This window comes from Mastigoproctus giganteus, chromosome 7 (assembly GCF_048544385.1).
Source record: "Mastigoproctus giganteus isolate SK-2022 chromosome 7, ASM4854438v1, whole genome shotgun sequence".
In the NCBI taxonomy this organism is placed as follows: Eukaryota; Metazoa; Arthropoda; class Arachnida; order Uropygi; family Thelyphonidae; genus Mastigoproctus; species Mastigoproctus giganteus.
The window spans coordinates 93,960,504-93,976,592 of record NC_143581.1 but is presented as its reverse complement, the minus strand read 5'-3'; the positions used below and the strand labels follow the sequence as shown (position 1 = coordinate 93,976,592).

Below are 16,089 nucleotides of genomic sequence, written 5' to 3'. Positions count from 1 at the left end.
CATTCTACCCTAAAATTTCATCTCTTATCTAAACCTTTGTTTTCTAATAAGTATACTAAGGCTATTGATATTATGATAAGGCTATATCAAGGTGAGAATGTAGTATATCGTAATTGGCTTGTATCCATATCTCCATATTTATTTTCTGCCTATGCTGAAACTTACTTCTTGTCCAACTGGTAGTCATGCCTTTTAGTATCTTGAAATATAACAAATTATCCCAAATAATGCTTGGCATTTTCGCAGTTCCTCATAGAAGTGCTGAATGTGAGAGAATGTCCAGCCAGGTTAGAAAAAGAAAAATTGAGTTCAGATCTCCTTTAGGTGAAGCATTTGGAAATGCTCTTTACAGCAAAGTCTAGATATCAGGGCCACTGTTATGAACAAAAATATGACTTGACATTTTGAAGAGAGCAAAGTCTTACTGTATCTTTCTTGAAGCAGTCAGAATCACTTGATGTCTAATAAATTTATCCAAACAAAAATCCATTGATAGAAAAATTTTAGGTAAGCTAATGTTTTAAAGAATACTGTTCTAATAAACAATCCTGAAGAAAATTTTAATATAAAATTGTATTATGTCAGTGAAATTTAATTTCTAGTGCAGTATGGATTTTAAAACAACCTCCTGCTTTTTCTGAAAACTGCTATTTGGGAAGCACTCTTTTTTTTGCAAAAATGGCAGCTATCTAAATGATTCAAAGATACACTCCCACCACCACCTATTTATGGTGCCCCTCACTGCAGATGAGCATTGCTTTAAACCAGTGGTGACAATGTTCATTTTAATCGTAATTGATAATGAAAGCAAAGCGAGGATCTGTTTGGTGTCCATCCTCCATGACAGTGTAGTGTTTAGCCGCCATCACACTTACTTAAAGGTTTGGGTTCTATTCCCATCTATGACTGGAGGAATTTCTAAAGTCATCTTCAGTCAAAGCTGTAATTACCGGATCTCAGGCAGAGGGATATGGTTCAACCCCCCCCCCCTCATGAATTATTCTAGGTTTTTTAGCCTGCATAATATGCAAACCATGAATACACATTTGTACAAGCTTAATTTAATATACAACAGCACAAAATGGTCTAAGTGTCTGATTTACTTAAAACTCTACTACAACAACAACATATTCCATGCCCCTCCAGCCACATGATATTTTTATTAAAAGACAATAGGATTTCTCTCACTTAATTTAGGTTTAGGCTATTTATCATTTGGACTTTTTTTTTTATCCGAAATTTTTGAACTTGATATTTAAAATTGGATTGTTACTATTGAGATTTTATGCTTTATTGATTTAAATTTTGCCTAATGATCTGCTTTATTTCCTCTGTGGGAAAGTTGTTCCCCATCATCAGTTTAGTTTTAAGACATTGTACTTCTGAAATGAATATTGATTTAAATTTGAAGAATAAAACAGAAACACAATGGGATGTTTACTCTTAAATATATTGCAGAAGTACATCTGTGATGTTTTTATACTAAACTAAGGACCAGGTAAAACTTTCCCATTGAGAAAAAAAAAAAGCTGCTGAAGGCAAAATTTAAATTAAGAAATTGTAAAATCTAAACAATAACACAATCCAATTTTAACATAAAATTCAAAAATTTTAGCCCAAATATGATGAAAAAAGGCCAGACTTCAAATAGCCTAAGCATGAAAATAAGCAAGGTAGAGGCCCTTGTGCCTTTTAATTGAAACACCTTGTATATTTGGCCAGTGCCAAACTAGAATTGGAATGTATTTTGTTTTTGTAAGTGTAGCTTGCATTAAACCCTGAACATTCCCATCTCTTAACCTCAGTTCCGGAGGCCAAAATTGAGGATTTAACCTAAAGGGAAAATCACATAGTTTTTACAAAGCAGTTCTTTGCTTTATTAGTCTGTTTCAATGTTCTGGATATTGTCCCTTTCAGTTTCAGGTAGAATGAAATGCAAGACATGTCAAGCTTGGTATAGACACTCTTTTGTACGTGCTGACATGTTACAAGCACTTAAACTTGTATGTACTCTGTTCCCATTTTCCCTGCATTGTGACTAGACCCCTTGCCATCAGTGTACATGCAGTACTGTCCTTATATGCTTATCAGTGACAGATGGAATGGTTAGTAGGCCCCTTGCCATCAGTGTACGTGCAGTAAAAAAAAAAAAAAAAATTCTCATTACTTTCAAGCTCCAGAGTGATGTTGGGGTTAGGGGAGGGGGGCTTAGTCTGTTTAAATAACTTGGCTCAAAAAATAGCACTGTCAGTGTTTTCAGGGAATTATTGAGAAAATGTTATCAACATGTCACTGCTTCTGGACCTCAATTTAATGAACCCCACACACCTAATCCTAATTCCAGCACCTGCATAGTTAGCAGTATGGGCATTGACTGGAAGGCTATACCACACATCTGCTTGTGCATTGTATCATTAAACATAAAATTTGTATTATTTAAACATGCTCCAATATTTAGAAATAGGCATTTTTATTTACTCATGAAGTCTGAACTCCCTTCTTTGCAGAGCTGTTTTGCACAATGCACAGCATGTGTTAACTTCTTTTAGATATTCATGAAGAGCAGATGTAGAGGAGACCTGGAATACTGTATAAACTTCACACCAGAATATATACTTACTGGGGCAGCCAAAGCAAGTTATGGTGGGGTGCAAGGGTATTGTAGAGTTTGACTTTGAGAAGCCATTAATTTGTCTTTTTTTGATCTTTTCAAAAGGCCATTTGCAAGGATGAAGTTCACATTATTGTTTAGACCCCCAAGGAGATTCTGCTACATAATGCTATATATTTTGTTATTTCACAATGGTTATGAAGTTTTACTCGCATTGTACAAGAGATCTATAACCACCATCATGTATAATTTATCAGCTGTCGGAATCTTGTCTGATGTTTTGTAAAGTTATGTTCTGGTTCCTATTCAAGTTCATTACTGCTGTACAAGCCAAGCTAAGGATATTGGCTACCTTATACAGCGATTTCCTCTGGAAAGTTTCCCAAAGCCTTTACCACACCCATTACTTATTTTGAAATTACTGCATGGCATAGTTCAGGGTCACCATTATCAAATGGCTTTTTTTATGGTTTCATATGGCCACATCATCAAGGGATTCTGCATAAAATACCCATTAGATAACATGATTTGCCTTTTCCCTCAGTAACTTGGACAGATAATATCTGATGTCTGTAAATGAGAAGGAATTTTTAATTTGAATTTCATTGGAAAATCTGTAACAGTTAATGTTACTGCTATGAGTGATGTATTGTGCCAGAAAGTAAATGAAAGAATACTTTAAAATGATTACTTACTCTCACAGTAAACGAAAGAATACTTAAAAATGATTACTTACTCTCACAGTAAACTTTCAGTTTAGTAGTTTTCCTTTAAAAATATACACTGAGTGATCACTTTATGAACACCTACCTAATACTTCATAGGTCCTCCTTTTGCCCTCAGTACAGCAGCTATCTGATGTGGCATTGATTCACCAAGATGTTGGAAGTGTTCAGAACGTATGGCCAACCAAGCTGTGTGTAAGCAGTCAGCAATGCAGGTATGGAGGTGATTGGTGTATCCAGATGCCTGATATGCCTTTCTATACTGTCCCACAAGTGCTTTATGGGATTGATATTGGGAGAGTTCAGAGGCCACTCAATATACTGGAAGTCAGAACTGTGTTCCTCAAACCATTCCTGCACATCAAGTGCCTGATGACTTGGCGCATTGTCATCTTGGAAGACACCATCGCTATTTGGCAAAAAGTGTAACATAGCGGGGTGTATACAGTCAACAAGTAGTTGACGATAGCAGAAACCACTGATATGTTGTTCCTCATGCACCAGGGGTCCAAGTTCCTGCCAGTGAAACATGCCCACACCATACAACTGCCTCCACCGGCCTGCACTTTTGATACCAAGCATGATGGATCAAGAGCCTCACATTGTTAATGCCAAATCTGTACACGACTATCCACGATGTGGAGTAAATAACATGACTCATCCAATGCTCTTTGCACCAGGCAAGTCTTTTATGCCAATGAACCTTGGTTAAGAGAGGATGCTGTTGTGGTTGTCTGCTAGCATAGCCCATGCATGCAATGTATGGTCATGCCAGATATTGTTATGGGTTAGCCCATGATGATGTATTAGGTAGTCATTTCTTCAACAGTGCTGTGCCTGTTTGCCTGTATGAGTTGTCGGATCCGGCATTCACCTCTAACATCAACCTTTCGCTGACCTTTGCAGTTTTGCCGTCGCGTTGTTGTTTGACAATTTTGATGCCAATTCTAGTACACTTTAACTATGGTGGCTCTTGAGCACACCACCAGTTCAGCCATTTGGGAAATTAAGGCACCAGCTCGTCGCGCACCCACAATCTGGTCTTTATCAAAGTCCAATAAATCCTTCCTTTTACCCATCACGCTCGGAATTTTACTACCTACTGAACCACTGACACCTTATCTATGCTACGTAGGTCGACTAACTGCGCACTCTCGTACCTCACGTGGTCAATGGGTTGCATTCAGTTTTCATGGGGGTGGTCATAATTCAGTGATCACTCGGCGTATATTTTCTTTAAAATATTAAAAATGTAAAAAGGGGTGGAATATATTAATTAAAAACTACAGTGATTTGGTGTAACTGTTTGGCATGATAAGGGACGAAGCCACACATGATTCATTAGGCTCATAACTGTGAATTAGAGATATATATATATATATAAATAGTCAGCACTGAAGTTAGAGGATGTAAATTTCCCAAAATTAGCAATAACCTATAGTCATTTTTTTCTGAGATTGAACAGTGGCTTAGAGCTATATCATTCAAATAATATTAGGTAATTATTATACACTCTATACGCAATTTTGTTTATTACAACTCATGTGAATCCAAATTACTTAGCCAATAGCCTAATATTCATACAAGCATCAAATGTTTTCTGTTACTGATTATTTGATGTTACTTACAAACAACTTTAAATTTCAGGATCGGGATACGTACTCAAGTGACAGTGGAACAGTTCATGACTTCACACCAGAAAATGAGCCATCTTATATTCCACATCAACAACCAGTACATATTCATAAGCACTTTCATCACTGTGTCAATGGTGCCACATTAACATCGCAGATGCACAAAACTCCTCTAGAGCAGTATACGGCATATGGTAATGATCACCAAGAAAAGCGTTCAAAGGAAACTACACGAAGGTCATACAGCAAGAAAACTTTGGCAACCGACTCGAGCAGCAGTTGTGTAGACAGTGGTGTTAGTGTAGTCTGTGATCCATTACCTCATTTGTCGTCACATGTAAGGTGCGCTTCATTTCTGCTTCTCCTAACTCACTTTGATAGTTAAATTGCTGTGACCTTAAAGTTTAAATAAATTTACATTATTAATTATTTATTACAGAGTTGTTAATTGGGTTCTGAATAATGAAAAGGAATCATCTCGGCATAAGAAATCATCTCACTCTTCCACCTCTCCTGTACTTGGTAAATCAAGGTAAATGTTTTTTGTTTTGTTTTTTTATAATCTTAAAATTTAATCCAGTATGAAAAAGTTATTTCTTAAACACTTAGCTATTAAATTTAGAAGGAGTGAAGATGGAAGTTTTTACGTGTCTGTCCTTCCTGATTTGTTTATTCCTCCTTCTGCATATTCAAAATGATACCATAAGATTAACTAACTGTATTACTGTTTGCTCGTACACGCACGTACGCACACAAAAATGAACAAAAGAAGATAACTTGCTGTGTATAAAGAGGTGAGGTTACAAAACAAAACAAAAAAAAATAATAATAAAGAAATCCAAACTTTCTTTTTTCTAATGTGGTTGGCAAAGGGGAAAATAGAATCCAACCAGCCAGAAATACTGTTTAGGTCACCTGAATCAGTGCAACCGAATTAGATTAACATGTTTGGAAATACTTGGGTCAGTTGTAGTAAATTGAAAAGTAAGCCACATGAAGGAGCATGCAGGCCGTATGAGACATAGTTTCTTAAAATTTGGCAAATTTTGTCTAATTTCATGAAATTAAAAATAGTAACTTGGAATAAGTGTTCTCAGTAAAGCGCAACTTTTTTTTTTCGCTTGTGTGATGTGGAGCAAATCAATGATGTCATTGAGTAAAATTTTAAACAAATACAATTGAAATTTCTGAAAACATATGTACAAGATTTTTTACATATTGCAAAATCTCTAAAATGTAGCTTGTTTGCTTCTTGTACTTCATTTAGAAATAGCAAACAATACAGTTACCGATGAACAAAACAGCAGACTTTGTTAATGAAATTGCACAGAGAAAGAAAGAAGAGGTATTGATAAATTTTAAATATGTGGCATTTTCAGTTGCTACAGGTGACAGTAATCAAAGTGGTTCCAAGCTATATCCTGTTCTTTCCCTAGTGGTTCCAAGCAATATCCTTTTCTTTCTGAACAACCTGGAATCATGAGGGATTCCTTTAAAAAAACTTTATTGCATTTAGTGTTATTGTTTCTCTTATGATTGGCCTAATTGGTGTTAATAGGCAAACCTCGTCAAATCATTAATATTCCGTGAAAGTGGATGAACATTTGGTGATTTTTATAACTACCTATGAGTGCTAAAAGAAAACAGATTTAAACAGTTTCAAGTCATGCATGCCATTGAAGTAAAAAAAAGATTTTAAAGCATGTTGTGTATATGAATTCTGAATGAATGTTTAAATAGGCTTTTAGAATGGCAATCTCTAACAAGTCTATTTAAAATAAGTTACAAGAGCATCCAAAACGTGTAAGACCTGATCCTTTATTAAACCGTTTTCCATAAACTAAATATTGGAGTGGTGAGTGTGAGTGGGTATCGACTCATGTCTAAATCCTCTTCATCATCCAAAAGACGTTTTGAAAGGAGACAAAGTAATGAATCCCTCAAGAAAAACAAATTCTGAAATTGCATCCGTTTCTTTTGAATGTTATTTTCAAAGTTGGCATAACATTCAAAAGAAACGGATGTTATGCCAACTTCCGTTTCTTTTGAATATTATACCAACTGTGAAACTCCAAATGTTGCTCTTTAATCCAATATACCTCAGATCCACGTATTGAAGTAATTACTCATAGATATATTGAAGAATGTGGTGTTTAAATTTGATATACCTAAATTTTTTATTTATTTATTTTTTCATTTCATTTTTATACCAAACTGGACAGTGCTTATGAACTCTCAAAAGGATTACATTTCAATCACTGGCCACTACCAGCAAAGTGCAATTGTATATCTCTGTACAGTGGTGGATTCAGGGTAGGGCCACCAGGGCATGTGCCCCGCCCCTCTAATTTTTCGGAAAATATACACCAATCATTTAAATTCTCTTTAGCTACAAAAAAAAAATTTTTTTTTTTTTTTTCATTGTTAATATAGGATTTTATCTATTTTGCCTTGAGCTATTTTCAACTGACTACAGTTGGCAACACTGATGCTAGTGTGATCACCATTCTAGTGCACAAAATGGTGTCCCTCCTGCATTCATTTCATTTTGCATGATCTTAGAATTGGATCTTTTTGAAGAAGGAAAAGAATGGGATCATCTTGTTTGAAGAAATCTGTTCTGAACTAAAGCCACGAGAAGTGACAGCTGTAAAGTGAATGTTTGTGCTTGGGGTGGAGGGTGATGTATAACCCACTAGAAACCCAATCCTTACTTTCAACTTGCCAACATCTCCTAATTCCATTACAGCTAGGTACCTATATTGCCCAGCCAGACCATACAAACACTTGCAATGGCTTGTTGTTGGTGTCCCTGCATGTGCTAGATCTGGCACAAGGAACCATGAAATGATGGTATGTTTGCTCCAAACCCTGTAAGTATCAATTACCAAGATGAAAAGAAGAAAAAGAAATGGAGACTGAAGCTGAACATATATCCTGCCAAGAGAGCAGTGAAGCCGGTAAATAGCAATAAGCCTACTTATGCTGAGAAAGTTACAGGGAAGAAGCATTTTATTGGAATGCAAACTGATAGGACTGTTCCACCAAGAGTGTCATTTGCTCCCATTGCAACCTATTTAGTGAGGTCACAAAAATCCGGCCAAGAAACACTGTCAGCTGCTACTCCGATATTTGTACCGCCTAGTGCTCCATCACTTGCAAAACAAAGTGGTTAAAAAAAAAAAAAACCAAAATGAACCAGAAGAGCTTCCCACAATACAGAAAGTAATGGATGTAGTGGTTAACACATTGACTGCCAAATACGAGTTAACTTGTGTTTGGCAATCTAACCCAGGGCGCCACATACGAGTTAACTATGACTTGCCTTTCAGGCAAAGCTACGAGTATATTTGTAGCAAATACATGCAACTGATGGATAGTGGGCTTCTGGAATGAAAAAACAACCATGGCTTCAGAAAACAGAAAATTTATTCACAAAAAAAAAAAAAAAAAATATATATATATATATATATATATATAATTATTGATAAAAAATAAAGAAAGGAAGTTAAAACGACAATAACTGTAACTAATATGTAAATAATATTTATGAGTCAATGCAGTTGCAAGCAATCATGCAATACACCCATAATGTCTATAATATTAAGGATAATATAAAGAACCATTAGAATGAGTAAATCAATCCAATAATAATACCATCAGGGATCTAAGAAAACGCCAAAAAAAAAATATATATATATATATATTTTTTATATATATATATCTATATATATTATCGCTTTTTACCGACAATTTAGATGACTTCAACTGGGGACAACCACCCAGAATGAAGGCAAAAAACGACAAGAAGTTCTCTGTTTCTGTGATGATCAATATATGCTAAGTAATTTAAATCTAACTAAATATAAACCAGAATAGGCTGGATGTAAATCGAATATAAATAAATCGAAAGAAGATAATAAAAGTAAAAAAAAATTTAGAAATATTAGAATCAAAGGTAAGAAATAAGTAAAATATAAATGTAAGCATATATTAATCATCGTTGACCCGACAGAGAACGTAATTTAATGATTACAATAAGATTAAATATATAATACATACTACATATTGACCGTATCTAGGACATAATGTAATAGTCGTCAAAATAATATGTGGTGCCCCCTACGTGATGGATACGGTAAAAATAAATAATTAAATTAACGCATAGAGAAACATGCAGATAGTAAGTAGTTTTTCTTCTTACTATCTGCATGTTTCTCTATGCGTTAATTTAATTATTTATTTTTACCGTATCCATCACGTAGGGGGCACCACATATTATTTTGACGACTATTACATTATGTCCTAGATACGGTCAATATGTAGTATGTATTATATATTTAATCTTATTGTAATCATTAAATTACGTTCTCTGTCGGGTCAACGATGATTAATATATGCTTACATTTATATTTTACTTATTTCTTACCTTTGATTCTAATATTTCTAAATTTTTTTAACTTTTATTATCTTCTTTCGATTTACATCCAGCCTATTCCGGTTTATATTTGGCTAGATTTAAATTACTTAGCATATATTGATCATCACAGAAACAGAGAACTTCTTGTCGTTTTTTGCCTTCATTCTGGGTGGTTGGCCCCAGTTGAAGTCATCTAGATTGTCTGTAAAAAGCGATTTTTTATATATATATATATATATATATATATATATTTTTTTTTTTTTTTGCGTTTTCTTAGATCCCTGATGGTATTATTATTGGATTTATTTACTTATTCTAATGGTTCTTTATATTATCCTTAATATATATATATAAAAAATATTAAGGATAATAGAAAATGATAGAAAAAGTAAATCAATCAAATAATAATACTTTCGGGGACTTAAGAAAATGCAAAAAAAAAAAAAAAACCCATCTTCTTCTTCTAATATAATAATCAAAAAATTAATTGCATTGCATAAAAAATTAAAGTTAAAGTATAATAACATACCCAAATTTCATAAATCACCTATTGCTTTCAAATTCATAACATCGTGTAGAAATAGTTGTGCTAAATTTCCCGGAAAAACATTAGAAAAGTTACTTAAAATTATATTAAATAACTTAAATAAAGCTATTATAATAAATAATAACTTACCGATTATAAATGCAATAAAAAATAACAATATTCAACAAATACAAACATTTGACTTTAACAGTCTATTTACGAGCATTAATCTTGATAATTTAAAAGTCGTTCTCCAGAAATTATATTTGGAAAATAAAAATGATGTAAAGGTTGATTTAACCTATTGGGATACTCTAATAAATTTATGCATCTTTAATAATTATGTATATGACGGAACATCATTATACTTGCAAATGACTGGCACCCCTATGGTAAGTCCAGCATCAAGCATAATCGCAAACCTTTATCTATATTATACAGAAAGAGCATTCCAAGATAACCTACTTATATACAGATACGTAGATGATCTATGTGTTTTTAATTGTCCACATTTTGTCCAGGATTACAGTAAATTATATCCAGAAGAACTTGTATTAGGAAAAACTAATAGTTCCGATACTATAGCAAATTACCTGGATCTTCATATAGAAATATTCCATAATAATATAGACGTAAATGTATATAATAAAAGAGATCCATTTAATTTCAATTAGATAGTATGAATCAGAGCTGTAATACTCAATATGTTCTACGTTGATAATAATATTAGTAAAATAATAAGAGGAGTTTACCTCAATATAGTACGTAGAACACTTCCATATGATACCCTCCAGAAATTAAAACGGAAAAAACGAAAAAATCGACAACTTACTGGTACATTAGAGTAAAATATAAATAATTAAATAATCAATTTAACACAATTCAAATCAATTTCAAACAATTAAAAATCAAATTAACGCAATTAAAAGAATCTAACGAAAATATTCAAAACGATTTTCCTTCCTGAAGCTTCAGGAAGGAAAATCATTTTGGATATTTTAGTTATTCTTTTCCATTTTTAAATGAAATTAAATTTTTTTCCGTTTTAATTTCTGGAGGGTATCATACGGAAGTGTTCTACGTACTATATTGAGGTAAACTCCTTATTATTTTACTAATCTAATTTCAATGTAGTCAGCCTTACAAACTGGAGATCTAATATATCAAAATGAGTGCATGCTAATATCATTTTCGCAATGTCTGAGGATTGCTTATATTTGCAATAATAATAAAAAGTGCTCAGCAAACATAACAGCATTGTACAAGTTGATTAATAATAATTTCCCTATCGCTTACCTGAAATATCACTTCAGCAAAGCAATAAGCATAATTAATTTCAAAAATTTGTTTTCCGAACCCATTGTTTCAACATAATTTTCAATATAATTGTCATATTTAGTGCCATGTATATATGTACATAGGATACACTTTGCATTTTTGGTGTCTTACGGCGTAGAAAACTTATACCCACCGGCTTGCAAATTACAGTGTATAATTTTTTTTTTTTTATACATATTGTTAAATTCATTTAAATTCACTTAAGTTCACGCTGAGGTAACATGCAAATTCAGCTCGGGGTCCTACTATAGGAACGGGTTTGCGATCCTGGGCATACCCGAGCCACAATTTATATCTTGCAATGTCTTTAAGCTGTCCTACACTCTTTATTTTTATTTCTCTGAAATTATTAGGGCAATCCGAGGACGTAGGAGAAACTATTTCTTATCTATACCACTATTTTTCACCTTTGTGGAGTTCAGGTTCTATTATTCCTACTCCTTTAGTTTTTCTTCTTACTATCTGCATGTTTCTCTTTGCGTTAACTTAAATTTGATTGGCTATTTAATTAGCTAATTGATTAATTATTTATTTATATTTATTTGTACCGTATCCATCACATAGGGGGCACCACATTATTTTGACAACTATTACATTATGTCTTAGATACGGTAAATATGTAGTGTGTATATTATATATTTAATCAATCTTATTTTAATCATTAAATTACATTCTCTGTCGGGTCAACGATGATTAATATATGCTTACATTTATATTTTACTTATATTTTCTTACTTTTGATTCTAATATTTCTTAAATTTCTTAACTTTCTATTTGCTATATTTCGCCTATATTGGTCTATATTTGGTTTAGATTCAAATTACTTAGCATATATTGATCATTACAGAAACAGAGAACCTCTTGTCTCTTTTTGCCTTCAGTCTGGGTGGTTGGCCCCAGTTGAAGTCATCTAGATTGTGGGTAAAAAGTGATTTTTTTTTTTTTTTTTTTTTTTCCCCGTTTTCTTAAGTCCCTGAAAGTATTATTATTTGATTGATTTACTTTTTCTATCATTTTCTATTATCCTTAATATTTTATATACATTATGGGTGTATTGCATGATTGCTTGCAACTGCATTGACCCATAAATATTAGTTACAGTTGCTGTCGTTATAGCTATTAACTTTCTTTTTTATCACTTGTGTGTGTGTGTGTGTGTGTGTGTGTGTGTGTGTGTGTGTGTGTGTGTGTGTGTGTGTGTGTGTGTGTGTGTGTGTGTGTGTGTGTTGGAATTGTGTCAAAATACATTTAGGTTTAAATCTTTCTTTCAAATTTCATTAATTTTGTTGTTTTTATATGTATCCTATATTTTTATATGTATCTTATATTTTATATGTAAAGTTATCCATACCAGGGCTAGGGGCGCCTCCGTAGCCAGGTGGGAAGGAGCAGCAGTGCGTAGCACACGCTTCTTGATTAGACCAAGGTTCAAGCCCGTCACCACCAAATACGGAGGATGCAGAAAGGCCAGGGAATGACCACCACATATCCCGGAGCAATATGGCCTTAGTTGCTAATGCTCCTAAAAACCAAATAACTAACTAACTAACTAATTAACCAGTGCTAGGTTTAAATATAACTAGCGGGTTGGTTGGGTCACCACAAACCTTATGCTCCCAAGTAGTACAACAATTTAAAAACATAAATAAGTTAAGTGTGTGTGTGTGTTTATATATATATTTATTTTTTTTTTATTCAAATACATAAAGAAAAGTGTACTGTTATAACTCATGAAAATGATATTGTTTATTTGTGATATTTTTTGAAACATTCTTCTACACAAAGAGCTGACTTCTCTTTGCACACTGGACAATAATAGCATGTTTTGCAGCGTGTTTTATTTCTTGTACATACTCAACACGGCTTGGTCAGGTGTGTGTGTGTTTTTTTTTTTTTTTAGTTGGTGGTATAGCCTCTAAATAATGAATTTCACATCAGACCTAATCTTCTTTGGGACGTTTAGAATTTTTTCTCCAATCAAAGATTCAGTGAATGTTGTTTCTCTGAATATTCGAGATTTTATGGTGGAACCTGTAACTTGAAAGAAAAGGATGTATATGGTGTGTGTGTGTGTGTGTGTGTGTGTGTGTGTGTGTGTGTGTGTGTGTGTGTGTGTGTGTGTGTGTGTGTGTGTGTGTGTGTGTGTGTGTGTGTGTCTGAAATATGTAATGCAATTTTTTTTTCGGCCATCTGATGGTTTTTCTTAGCGCTGAATAATACGAGAGCATTTGATCTGATTGATCAATGCCTGACATTCCACAATTGTAATCTCAAATTATGTTTGGTTATATTGAAATTTTTCCATTCCTGTTACGTACCTTGACCATTTCAACAACGTGTTTGTTAGAAAGAGTGAGAACTTCTCTTTTATCCTTCAATTTACATACTACAACAGGGCCATTTTGCTGCCATGCAACTTTCCCTTTCTTCAATTTTCTCTTGCAAAGAGAAAATTGAATCTTTTGGATCCAAATCCAAATCTTTTGGATTTTCTTTTCTGTTGGCGCATACTGTTTCACATAAGTTTTTCAAGCAGACAACAATTTCGTCAGAGCAACAGAATTATAAAAATTGTCCATATATAACACATATCCCTTGTCTAAGAAGTCCTCAAGCAACTATAGCACAACTTCAGCAGTATGTTTTGTTCAGTTTCTGATTTACCAGAGTAAATTTTGATTTTCATAACAAGGCCGTTGGACTCGCACAGTTCATAAAGTTTGATTCCGTATTTGTGATTTTTATTTTTTTTATGTACTGGCAGAAATTCTGTCTCCCACAACACAACATCATCGACTCGTCAGTACAGATGTTTTTATTCACTACATAATTATTGCACATAACATTATTGAAATGATTGAAAATCGGTCTTAACTTGTATAGCCTGTCAGTAGATTCACTTTGCAGTTACAATCTGCGAGTGAAAATATCGTAATTTCAACTCAGATGATCGCCAAAACATAACATTGTAGAATGCACTTGTATTCCAGTAATGCTTTATTAAAGGAAAAGAATAAGGACACCCATTTGTAACAGAAGTCCAAGAAACACTTTCATTTCTGAGATGTCAGTGTCCTTCCATCTTGGCGACCTGGCAGATTTTCACAATTGTCCACATTTTTCAATTTCTTGCAAAGCGTATAAATTAGTTTGTTCGACTAATAATGTAAGAAATTCTTCCGAAAAATATAGGTCTACCAATTTTTGTACACTAAGTTCTGTTGTGTCCATTTTCAAACCAACATTCTCTTCAAAAATAAATTGTCGAGGGTCTTGTGCTATTTCATTCCACAAATTGTCATTATTTGACGTACTTGCCTGCCGAGAATTAGGATTATCTTCAGGCTCCCAGCCTGAAGATAATCCTAATTCTTGACTCGTCAGAAATCTCTTCAAATTCCGAGTCACTCATATTAGCATAGAGCTCAAGATCTTCTTTGGTCAGTGGTTTTTTTCTTATCCAAGTTTGAGGGGTTTTTTTTTTTTTTTTTCCTTTTTTGTTGTAAAAAAAATCACGTAAAAAATTACTAAATACAACGTACACGGCACAGTCTGTGTTACTACTGCGGATTTATGCACAGCACCGACTGATATACGGCGAATTCTGAAAGTAACAATACATCTGAGTTAATAGAGTTAACTCGTAGTTGGCTGCTGCGAACGTTTGGTGATGAATATATATTATAATCTGGGTTTTGAATAATTTAACATGCCTAACTCAGATTGGTGTCAGAGACCCATTTACCCAAATAAGCCATGGCAGTTAACGTGTTAAGGAAGGTCCCAGGTAACTCAGTCTCAGAACTCTTTGCTGATGGATACACGACAGAGCCCATACTTCCCAAAAAATATATATAAATCCAGGACTGAGAAAACTAATCCATCAGTACTTGTTGAAGTGCTGATGGATCCACAAAGTCCAAATAATGACCAAATTCATTCAGTGGAATTACTGTGGATTCTGACGGATTGTTGATGACATCAAGGCTCTGTTCCATAGGTACAAGCACAGTTTGACTTTGTTTTTAGGGGACATAAAAAAAAAATAAATAAATAAAAAGGTAAGCAACAGCCATTATCAATCACTGCAGGATGGACACCTCCTCAACAATTCACATTGAGGAAAATTAACTGTAATCTGCCATGTTGGTCCAGTGCTGGTTGGCAGATCGACCGTATTTAGCAGTCAGGGGCTTGAATCCCAGTCTACTCAAAGAGCTTGTGCTTCTGCACTCCCACTCCTGCCACTCGACTACGGAGTCCTTGTAGGAGACATATTTAACGTCAAATGAGGACCCTGCTTAGCAGGGTGTTAACCTGATATGCAAAGAAAGACAGAACAAGAGATTGCTATTTATTGGTCCTATTTGCTGTGGAGTTGCCATCCTGATGAACAACTTACCCTTTTTCAAATAATTGCTCTTACTGCCAGTACAGAGGCAGTTGCTTCTATATCAGTTGGCTTCTAAGTAGGGTTTCTCTTAACACTCTGTTCCATATATTTGCTACCTGGACTTGACATCTCCCAGACATGCTTTGATCTTATTATGCAACTACCCTCTCCTGTTCTTTTATTAGGGGAGCTTAATTACTACCCTTTCGAGTAGTGAAGAATACTAATATGAGGGACAATAAAAAGTAGTACAAAAAAAAAAGTGAGATTTCTCATAGTAAGTCAGAGCACCTTTCTCCACATGCCTATTCATACATTTACTGCTATTGATTTCTCTGCCTACTACCCTTCTCTCCTCACTTTGTTTAAATGAGAAATTGAAGAAAATCTCTGTGGGGATGATCATTTCCCTGTCATATCTGTTCTGACTGAGAAAAGGCCA

The 16,089-nt window shown here is 34.0% G+C and overlaps 1 protein-coding gene across 1 annotated transcript in view; it reads left to right on the top strand.

The window, feature by feature from the left end:
• Axn (protein axin) overlaps positions 1–16,089 on the top strand; it is a 228,954-nt gene that overhangs the window by 166,455 nt on the left and 46,410 nt on the right. The window contains exons 7-8 of the mRNA XM_090377779.1: positions 4,984–5,312; positions 5,410–5,502. Coding sequence (XP_090233905.1) covers positions 4,984–5,312; positions 5,410–5,502 — 422 coding nt within the window. The remainder of the gene's footprint in view (positions 1–4,983; positions 5,313–5,409; positions 5,503–16,089) is intronic.